This window comes from Xenopus laevis, chromosome 4L (assembly GCF_017654675.1).
Source record: "Xenopus laevis strain J_2021 chromosome 4L, Xenopus_laevis_v10.1, whole genome shotgun sequence".
Taxonomy (NCBI): Eukaryota; Metazoa; Chordata; class Amphibia; order Anura; family Pipidae; genus Xenopus; species Xenopus laevis.
In genome coordinates, this window is record NC_054377.1 from 45,153,944 (window position 1) to 45,165,598 (window position 11,655).

The 11,655-nt window shown below is 37.1% G+C and overlaps 1 protein-coding gene across 1 annotated transcript; it reads right to left on the minus strand.

Moving 5' to 3' along the window:
- Nucleotides 1–2,802: 2,802 nt before the first annotated feature.
- LOC121403143 (protein kinase C theta type-like) lies at nucleotides 2,803–7,908 on the minus strand. The gene is made up of 4 exons (XM_041591035.1): nucleotides 7,807–7,908; nucleotides 6,189–6,251; nucleotides 4,238–4,376; nucleotides 2,803–3,027 (listed from the first exon to the last, which is right to left on the minus strand). Exons 1-4 carry the CDS (start codon nucleotides 7,878–7,880, stop codon nucleotides 2,803–2,805), a joined length of 501 nt encoding a protein of 166 aa, XP_041446969.1. The 5' UTR covers nucleotides 7,881–7,908.
- Between the last annotated feature and the right edge of the window lie 3,747 nt (nucleotides 7,909–11,655).

Below are 11,655 nucleotides of genomic sequence, written 5' to 3' on the forward strand. Positions count from 1 at the left end.
GTTCATCCTCATGCTCTAGGCTTCGTTTGTGCAAAACAACATTCCTATATAGCCATTTTAAGTTGTATCCATTAAATAATGACCACTCACATATGGTTTCCATGAAAATGGAACATTTTGTATGAAATTATGCGTTTTTATATATATTTTTCTATGCATTTAATTATAATATTAGAGGCTTGAAATGAAGCCTCTTAGATCATAATGCTAGTTTCCAGTGTGAGAAGATTTTAGCTTTTAATTGTTGCTAAATTTATAACCTGCCAAACGGTGAAAAAGTAGAGTTTGGCTTTCTGAAATGGAGGGTGCCCTAAACCATCCTACAGCTTGGCACCAGAGTCAAAACTTTGCAGTTGTTTGTTGCTGCCTGTCCAGGTAGTGCAAAATTTGACAGCTCGTCCTATCGGAGGTAAAATTACATTTTGATGTGTTTTCTCTATTGTATTTTGCAAATCTGATGTGGCTTCTTTGTGAAAGCTTTGGTATTAATGTTTTAACAAATCTTGGCTTCTTATCTATGTTGGAGTGATATTTTGTACAATTAATATTTAAATTTTTTTTTGTTGCAGAATAAATTCTTTAACACATGTAAATGCAGTTTTTTTTTATGTATACACAACATGTAATTGCTGGGGTCCCTGGGAAAATCCCAAGCCCTACCCTGTGAAAGGGAATAGGGTGTTCAATCTAAGGGGTTGGGTAATGATTTAAATCCACTGCTGTTTATACACTCCCTCAAGCCAGCCGGCATAGTATACCCCTTTGGTTGAACACCAAATACCCTCAGACAGGGACCCACCCTCCCAGGGAACCCAGCAATTGTATTTATCCCCTTCCCCACTGCACATGGAGCAAAGGAAGGAGGGTCAAGGCATGACCCCATTAGTTAGAAGAGGGTATAGGGACTCCCGCATTTGATGTATCTCTTTTGTTACCTATATCCTTATTTTGTTTTTCCTTTATGTATTATGTTATTTATTATGTTACTTATGTTGTTTCCTGTTTTTAAATAGTTCTAGTTGCTGGTGTTCGATTTCACCAAACAAGTGGATCACAACAGCTTGGCAACAGAGTAAAAACATTGCAGTTGTTTGTTGCTGCCTGTCCAGGCAGTGCAAGATTTGACCGCTCCTCCTATAAGAGGTAAAATTTAATTTTGTATGTGTTTTCTCTATTGTATTTTGCAAATCTGATTTCGGCTTCTTTTTGAAACTTTGGTATTAATTCATTGTTAGTTATCTATGTTGGCGTGATATTTTGTACAATGAATATTTTTAAAAAAGTCTGTTGCAGAATAAATTCTTTAACACATTTTATTTTAACTGAGTCTGTTTTTTCTTAATGTATACCCGACCCCCCTTCGCTTACCTTGTATGTACCTTCCATTACACAATAGGTAAATATTATTGCTGGGGTCCCTGGGAAAATCCCAACCCCTACCCTGTGAAAGGGAATAGGGTGCTCAATCTAAGGGGCTGGGTAATCATTTAAATCCACTGCTGTTTATACACCAAAAGCCAGCCGGCATAGTATACCTCTTTGGTTGAGCACCAAATACCCTCAGACAGGGACCCACCCTCCCAGGGACCCCAGCAATTATATTTATCCCCCACCGCACTGCACATGGAACAAAGGAAGGAGGGTCAAGGCAAGACCCCATTAGTTAAAGAGGGTATAGGGACACCCCCATTTGATGTATTTATTTTGTTACCTACTGTATAGCCTTATTTTGTTTTCTTATATTTGTTTGTTGGGTGCTCAATCTAGGGAAGTGGGATTATCATTTAAATCCACTGCTGTTTCTATACACCCCCAAGCCAGTCGGCATATTATACCCCTTTGGTCTTAGCATATTTTTTTAAAGGATATGGAAGTGCCGAAGAGCCTTTGTGGTACTGGAATCGATGGCCAGGCATTTGCTGTAGATGGTGGTTGATCCTCACGCAGATGTCCAGTAGATGGTATCAGTATCCTGATGAGGTGTTGCCGTTCAGGACAGTAAGAACGAACATGATGATACATCCAGAGGTTTATAATGGGCCGTTGAAGGCTATGAAATAGTAAAAGAAAAATATTTTATTGCTTTAGATTTATTAATAAGGATTTGCTAGCCATTGCTTGTCAGCTTTATTGTTGCATCCTACATCTACCCTAGAGACCCAGATAGAAAATGTTAATTGTGATCTACCAGCACATGCTGAGCTAGTGATACTTACATTCCGGAAGCCTAGAATTGCTCACAACCAGCTCCAATACTTCAATGACTGCTTCTTTTTATTATTAATAAGAATCTTGCCATTTGACTAATACAATTAATTACAACTTGCCTCTGTTGCTATTAGAAGGCAAAATAAAGGCTGAATTAACAGGAGAGCATCAATAGTCCTGCAGAAATATAGCTTGGAGGTTAAAAATTAAGTTGTGTCACTAGCCCATTACATATTTTGGGAATATACTTACTCTTGTAAGCTTGAAAGGTGGTGCTACTCGCTTGTTTTCCAGCACCTCCCAGTTAATTGTTGAAAAAACAGGGTGCTCTCGGATGTTTCCATTAACACCCAGACGTTTGGCAGGATCTTTATTCAGGAGCTAAGGAGAGAAAGTCCATGTAACTGACAATTGCATATTGCGCTGATAAAATGTGACTTTTATTAAAATATATGAAAATGCCAAAATTAGCCATATTCCATTGGGTTTAAATGGTTAATAATAGCAACATCATAGGGTTTTAGTGAATCATGCAGTGCTGTTTTTCTTACAGGTGAGGGACAATGTTTTCTGTACACTAATGTATTTTTAGACTCACAGTTCCTCTATACAACTGATTATACTCACCTTTCGAATGAGATCTGACATTTCTGCGCTCAGCCAGTCTGGGAGTTCAAGCTTATCACGGATGGTGGAATGCCAAATCTTCTTCTTATCATTGCCACTGTAAAATGGGGATCTGCCGATGGCCATTTCACTGATGACAATTCCAGTGGACCACCAGTCCACCCCGGCATTGTATTCCTTCTTCAGCAGGATCTTTAATAGAAATTTTTTTTATCAAGCTTCAATAATATCTAAGCGAATACTATGTTATCCTATAGTCTGTGTATCTCCCCTGCCTGCCCTCTCCCTGGCATTGTACCCTCCACCTCCCCACACTTCCACCACCCTAAACCTGCGCTCACACCAATATTAATGCCCCCCCTACGTGGTTCTTATCGGATGAAAGAAGAGTACAGTTCTACAGAGTAACTGTTTTTGAAATTAAAATAACATTTAGATCAACTTTAAGAAGCCCGTTTGTCAATTTTGAATTCATGTGAATTTTTTTTAATTCGAATATACTCACAACACGACTGGAAGGTTATTTAAGTAAAAAATTTAATGTCTAATATTCAAAGAAATGCTTCGGACCCAAAAATTCAAATCATATTCGATTCGTACGAATCCATTTTTTCTCCCGAAAAGAAACTTGAATTTCATTAAGCTCTATTAACATCTCCAAATGGCTCAAAATACCTCTGCCATTGACTTGTACATGAACTCGGCAGGTTTTAGGTGGTGAATATTTGAATATACATTCGACTGGGGGGATTAAAATTTGAATGTGTGAATTTTGAAATTTGAATTTACTATTTGACCCTTAATAAATCTGCCTCATAATGCTTGTTATATATATATATATATATATATATATATATATATTACTTGGTCACATGTATTTTTCAAAATGGACCAGCACTCCAAGCATTTCCAGTTGAATAATTTGTTACATCACTCGTGTATAAAAAGTTTTGGCCCTCGTTGGGGCCTTTATCAAGGATTTATCCTTGATAAAGGCCCCAACGAGGGCCAAAACGTTGGATACACGAGTGATGTAACAATAAATTATTCAACTGGAAATGCTCGGAGTGCTGGTCCATTTTGGAAAACAAAATTAATAAGAATATCAATAATATATATATATTAATAATGGCTATGGTTAAATTTAAAGTTAACTTTAAAGTAACTTGCGCTTACAAGTATCAGCAGTTGGTCATATAAAGATATGCATGCTAGAAGATAAAACATTGTGGGCCCATATTTACAAATGCAAAAATGCACATAAGTAACTCATTTATATTAAACTATTCATAACATCCAACCTTTACTTTCAAAACCTGTATCTGTAAATTGCATTTTTGGAAATGGATATTGATTCCTGTTAGTAGGCAGATGTTGTAAATACTGGAATTGGGTTTCTCACCTCTGGGGCCATGTATCCAGGCGTCCCTGCATATCCAACGATGGTTTGGTCTCCGAAGATGTCGTCCACTGCAAGTCCAAAATCAGCGATTTTGACATGACCTTGTTTGTCCAGAAGAATGTTGCCTGGTTTGAGATCTCTGTAATATAAATATATGGATCAAACATGTGGGCATTAGGAGTTGCAGTAAACAGTGTAAAAAGAAGAGTCAGGTCAGGTTTATAATAATTATCTAGGGGAAAATACAGTGTGCAGGGACAATATTATTAATTTATCTTTTGCTAAATGCAACATACTGTAAATCAACCATGGTATAATCTTCTTTGATGGACTTTATTTGTTCAGAATATTGGCAGATAAATTATGCTCCCTTCTGTTATGTGTTAGGGATAAGTGGGGCATTTTAAAAAGCCCATGATACAAATGTTGGAGCTTTTGTACCTCCCCCAGATAAGACATAGATAATTTGTGCCTATTTTTCATACATTGTTTGTAAATGACCCCTAAGAACTGCTCATAAATAAGATAGGCCTTAAACTGTTTGATTAATTAAGCCATATATTGAGCTGAAAAAAAAATGATAAAATCCAGCATGTTGAAAATGAATCTTAAAAAATGGCACACTGTACAACTTACCCAAAGTGTATAAAACGGGGAAATCCATGCAGCATCAGAAAAGGGAGAATACAGATCATTTGAATGGTCATTAATGTCATGGCAGGGTACATGGCACTATTATTAGCAAGCACTAGAAATGTATTTATTTTTTTAAAGTTCACCTTAAATGCAAACAAATAATGTTAATGCTTTAAATGGTTTTATACCTATTTAATGAAATAGTTTTTAAAGTTATGTTTACATAAGCATCTGCACCATTGTAGATTGTCAGCTACTGAACACAATGCCCATTAATCCTACTGTTTCACTTTGTAACCCTTGTTTTTTTAATTTAGTATGAGACCACTGTCTATTGTTACTGTGTGATATTGTAAAGCACTATGTAACTTGATGGTGCTATATGAATAAAATGATGATGATGCCATAGCCTGGTTTCTGAGTCATCTCTTGTCAAACAATTTACATATTTACAGTTGCTGCACAAGAACATAGATCCTCTTCTCTAAAACATGGAAACAGGAAATATTATTGATTCCCTGTGGAACCACTATTGAGTATTGGCTGGCTGAGTTTAGAAGCTAACAGGGGATCAGTAATATTTGGCACAGGTATGGGACCTATTACCCAGAATACGTGGGACCTGGGGTTTTCCGGATAACGGATCCTTCCTTAATTTGGATCTGCATGCCTTAAGTCTACCAGAAAATCATTTAAATATTAAATAAAACCAATAGGCTGGTTTTGCTTCAGTTAAAGATGTATTATATCTTAGTCTGGATCAAGTACACACTACTGTTTTATTACTACAGAGAAAAAGGGAATTTTTTTTAAAAATTGTAATTATTTGGATAAAATGGAGCAAATGGGAGACTGACATTCTGTAATGTGGAGCTTTTTGGATAACGGGTTTCTGGATAATGTATCCCATACCTGTATCTTTTACAATACATCAGAGGGCATCTAAAGCTTTACTGGGCAGCAACTATTTAAGTCTGTGAGCGACTGCAGACACTATCCCCAGTCGCTGATAGGGAGCACACCTCTCATTCAAATGAAAGGGAAATGGCTGCTAAAAGAAAGGATTTTTTTATTCCCTCTGTTTTCCTAAAGAAGTCGAAATGTACAGTGTGCCATGAGCCTTAGAGACAATAAATCAAATGTATAATAACCTTAGGATAAAAAATAAGAACAATTATTGGTACTATATAAACCCTATCAAATATCAAATTGCAGGTTGTAAAGGTGAGCTTTGCCCTTAAGAAAAATGTGAATATACATATAATGAGAAAACACGATATTAAAGAGAATGGAGCATTTGCATAATAATACTAACCGATGAATAATTCCTTTTGAATGAAGAAACTGCAGTCCGCAAATGATCTCTGCTGCGTGGAACCTTTTAACACAGAAATATATACCATATCTTGTGATGCACATTACTGAGTAAAACAAATATATTACATTCTTTCATTCCTAGTGTTATTTTTCTAATTACTTAATTTCCAAATGATTCGGATTTAAACAAACAACACAAAGCACTACTATTAAATCTTCTTATTATATAAGAAGGAATCACATAGTTGCTACTCTTGTTCAGGGCTGATATTTGGATAATATTATTGAGTCTATAATATTATTGGGATGAATAAGATTTACTACTTAGGGCAATGGTGCTCCAGGCAATTCTGGGTGTTTTCTAGCCCAAGCCATTTACAGACCTATGGGCACAGACCAAGTTGTGGAATTCTCTCCCTGAATCAGGGAGTACAGGCTGACTCATTACATAGATTTAAGAAGGGGGTGGATGGCTTTTTAGCAAGTGAGGGAATACAGGGTCATAAAAAATAGTTTCTAGTACAAGTTGATCCAGGGACTGGTACGATTGTCATCTTGAAATCAGGACGGAATTTTTTACCCCTCTGCAGCAAATTGGAGAGGCTTCAAATGTTTTTTTTTTGCCTTACTCTGGATCAACTAGCGGTTAGGCAGGTTCTATATAGGTTTAAAAAGGTTGAACTTGATGGACATGTGTATTTTTTCAACCAAACTTAGTACTATGTTACCAGGAGACTGTTACTTAACAAATCCAGTATTTTGAGCATTTTGAAATAATAATTGCCCAATCGGTGAGTGCATCTGTCGGTCTGGGTGCTTGCCATAGTAATGAATGGGACAACTCTGATTTTGAAATCTGTTTTGGTTACCACAGTCAAAGATGGAAATAGCATGTTTGATAAAGCCCTGGAATAGCCTGTGTGTCACTGCCTTTTAATGTTTGTACCTATACTCATTAGTATTTGTTCATCTGCTGACCTTCTCCCTGTTCCAGCATCCTCCGATGTGTAAACTAGTAGCACATACAGTTATTTATCGCTGGTGAATGCCAGCACAGAAAAAAGCCATCATTAGAATAAAAACTTTCACGAGTTGAACAATGTCTTAAGAAAAATGAGCACATCACAGGATACTCCCTAATTAAAGCATAATTTACCAGACAAAGTCCCAAATGAGGGCTAGTTTTCCTTAAACAAATTATTACCGGTAAGAAAAATGGACACATATCAATTAATTGCTCCCTTCATTGCTTCATTAGTCAGAACCACCAGAAATAATTTTCATACATAATATAATTTTTTTTTAAAATTTAATTATTTACAAATGTGCACTATATAACTAAACACAAAGGATCTCACACAAAACAGGTGCCTAGTTTTTTTTCTCCCTATATGAACATAGTATAGCAAAAATAATTAAAAATATTGAAATGAAAAGTATGTGATATAACCACGTGTATTAATTTGCTCATATAATGACATCAATCTAATAGTTAAACACTACTTTTTTATAATTATTAACTATCCTTTTCATTCTTAGTTTTGTTGGGTCTCTGGCAATTTTAGGAATGTGCTGTTGTCATGGTCTGTGTTCTGTCCATCCAGTGTTCCACTTACACTACTCTGGGCATCTCAAATCTTCTCCAGTCTCTGATTTCATCTTCAAGGCTTCTTCCAAGGGCTAATTCCATCACAAAGAAGGCATGGCTCTGGTTAAAGAGACAAATAAAAATACAAAAAATGGAAATCAAAAATTAGGCAATTTTTTTATTGCTCGTTAAAGGAGAACCAAACCCTTTTTATTATAACCCCCTACCCTACATAGACCCCCCTCCCTGCTCCCCCCCAGCCTAGGTGTTACCCTGGGTAAATGCCCATAACTCTTTACTTACCCCTCGTTGCAGATTCAGGGCATCAGAGTTCAGGACGCCATCTTCTTCTCTTCGGTAATCTTTGGGTCTTCTTCTGGCGCTTCGGCAATTTCCCTGGCTTTTGGCGCATGCGCAGTTGTTCGGGACCGGCAGAATGTGCCAACTGCAATTGCGCTGACACGCTGCTTTCTTTGCAAAGATTACCGAAGAGAAGAAGATGGTGCCCGTGAACTCTGATGCCGTGAATCTGCAACGAGGGGTAAGTAAAGAGTTTGGGGTATTTACCCAGGCTAACACCTAGGCTGGAGGGAACAGAGAGGGGGGTCTATGTAGGGTAGGGGTGGGTGATTTTAATAAAAAGGGTTTGGTTCTTCTTTAAGACCACACAATCATAGGGTATCAAAAAAGATGGGTTGTACAACTGTACTAATCAAACTTTTTAGATTTAACTTTCTTTTTTTCAACTGACTGAATCCTATCTCCCCAATGGGAAACTGGATTTTTGTCTGGGACACAAGAGGCACAAATTGAAGGCACAAAAACTGTGACCTTTAACGGTCATGCACAAAGGTGCCCAGGGCAATGGCTATGCTTAGCATATTATGCTGGATTAAAATGCTCTGTCTTGTGATTAATATTACATTTCTACACTCAGTACCCACAAAGATAGTGTAATGTAACTAATATTGTGTAGTGTGGGGTTTCATTTGCATTCTCCTGAATTACAAATGCTGATCAGGAAGCAATGTCTTGTGTTGTCAGGTGCAGGTAATGTCTCATTCAGAGCATTCAGCACTTTGCAATGGATGCATGTTCCATATAATGGTATTTTACTGTAAATCTCCTTATCAGTTTCTTAAGAAGTGACCTTAAACTGTCCTAAGAACTGGCAATAACTAAAGACCTATGTTGCTTGAAGTTTGCTACTACATGCTTAAGTCATTACTTACATCAGTACTAACTGTTTCATACCTGTGACTGAAAAAATGCTTTGGTGTTGATCATAAATGGATTTGTTTTAGCAATCCTCATCACACGGGCCTCCTTCTTGATGCTCATGATTGATGACATGGATGCTTTCTTTACGGTTTTCATGGCAACGGATCTTTTCTTGCCACGTAGTCTAGCCAGCAATACCTCAGAAAGGCAAGAAGAAATTAATATTAAAATACACATTCCTATTAACTTTCTGCCACAAGGTTAAGCACTGGTTGATTAAAAGTGCTATCCCTCTTGCAAAGCTAATTACTCACTTTTCCGAATCCTCCCTGTCCAATGACAGCATAAAAATTGTAGTCCTTGATGTTACATACATCTGGTTTCTGGGGAAAGGCCTTCTCCTGATCACTTCCTTCTACTGAAGAAAAAAGATCAATCTATCAGCCTGCATAATGAACAAATGAAAAATTTTTTCTGTACATTTCTTTGCTACGTCACTCAAGAATCAAAAATTATTGCCAGAAATCGCTCATTAACAATCAGTTTTTTTTTCAAGAGTAGCAACTGAACACAACTTTTTTGGGGGAGGGGGTCTTAGAAACCTATAATTTTAGCTGTAGGAGTTGCTTCCACTATACCACCACTTTTTGTAGCGTTGGGTGCATGCTGCTTATTCCACTGCCAAGGGAACTGGATACTTCAAAAGAAATTGCGATGCAGCACTTCAAAGTAGTCAAATGCTGTGCTTATTTGTGCCAAAGACTAAATTAGAGGTACCCAACCCCCCTTAGAACGACAATTAATAGTCTTCCAGTCACCTGGGTCGTCTGTGCAGTGGACCCTCCCAAGAAATAGAATATGACCCTAATAAAAAAAAATGCCACCTTGTATGCATAACTGCCCTGATTTGCCATGGCCATCCAACACTATGCTCAAATTAATATACAGGCAGATAGCGGGATTCTATTAATGCCTTTAAGATGGATGGCCTGGATGATTTCTTGGACAAGTATAATATAAGTATAATATAATAAACTATCGTGATACTAAAATCCACTATTACTATAGATATTGGTGTATGTATGTACAGGTATATATATATATATATATATATTTTTTTTTTATACATGTGAGTGATAAGGATAGGTCTTCAGAAGTATGTGTTTATTTGTTCATTTGGAGGGGTTGAATCTGATGGACTTTAGTCTTTTTTCAACCTAACTTTTAACTATGTACTTATGTAACCTGTTGCCAGACCAAATGCATAGAAATATATTATTTTTAACTGCATGGAAGTCTTTCATGGGTATGTTATGGTCATTGCCTGTTAGTTATTAGCTTCCAATCTAACAACTTGTTTCTAATTGACTATATAGACGTAAATCTTTGGTATATTAGTACAAATACGTATCACATTGCCATCACAAATACACTTTTAAATCTGAGTCCTACCTGCTTCTCTCCCCTTTCTGTTTTTTTCATCCATAAAACTGTTGCGGCTCTTCTGACTGGATGTTTTCCTGCTTTTCTCCTCCTCCGCATGCAGCATTCTTCTTTTTTTCCTCCCTCCTTCATCTTTTTCTTCACTTTTCCTCCTTTTCTCGATGTTCTTTAAGGCTGCAATTTTTCAATTAAACATGTGTTGGGAACATTGACAGAAATTTTAATATGCCTGTTTAAAGTTTGTTTTCTACAAATACAGCTTTATCAATCTTTAATCATTGTCAACCTAATTTCAAGTGACTGATTGTAGCTCAGTGCCAGGTAGCAATACTTACGCTTTAAGTATTTTAAGTATTTTTTAATTGACTAAATGCATAGGAGTGTTCAAGGATTATAGGTGTCAGAAGTTATACCATTAAACCATTTGCCAGAAGACCAGCTGCAGAGAGGTATTTTATCATCTCTTCCAAGTGACCAAAAGCATAGAAGTATTTCTGGGATACATTAGTCACAAATACCTATTTTTTTTGGTTTTAGTAACTTATTTTTTAATCTGATTCCAAGTGACCAACTGAATAGAAGTATTTATGGTGTGAGAGAGTGACCAAAGAAATGTGTAAAAAGTTGAATTTTCCCTTAATGTTCTCTGTAGTGGGAGATGTAAGTTTCAAGGGAGATGTTACTAAACAGAGAATGGTTTCTCTGCCTAAAGGATTTTGCTGTCTGGCCCTGGAAGCTATAGTGCTCTGGAAGTAACAGACAATCTACTCCAGTGGTCCAGCTCACAAATTGGAGCTCACTTTCCACAGGAAGGCTGTCCCATGGAAAGGTATTTAATTTTTGTGGAAAGCTTAGGAAGGTCTCTCAGAGCAGGAAGACTATCTGTCTGTGTTGGGAACTCCCAGAGGGGCTGGGGTGCTGCCTGCCACTGCAACGAGCAGAGGGAGCATTTAAGCGACCAACAGTCTAAGTGACTGAGCAACTGAGGAAATTCAGGCTGAGCAATATCCCCAAAGAATTCATGAGGACAGGGGTTACCCCAACATATATGTTTTCTTACTGGTAGTCCACAAGGAGCGCAGTTTACGTGAGGGAACTCATCAAATGTGTGAAGGTAGTATCCAGTGGGCAGGATTTATTTTTATGATCTATGTTATCCACTCTAAAATTGCTACCCCTGTGTCAGTTAAACTGTCTTTAAGAGATGAAGGTG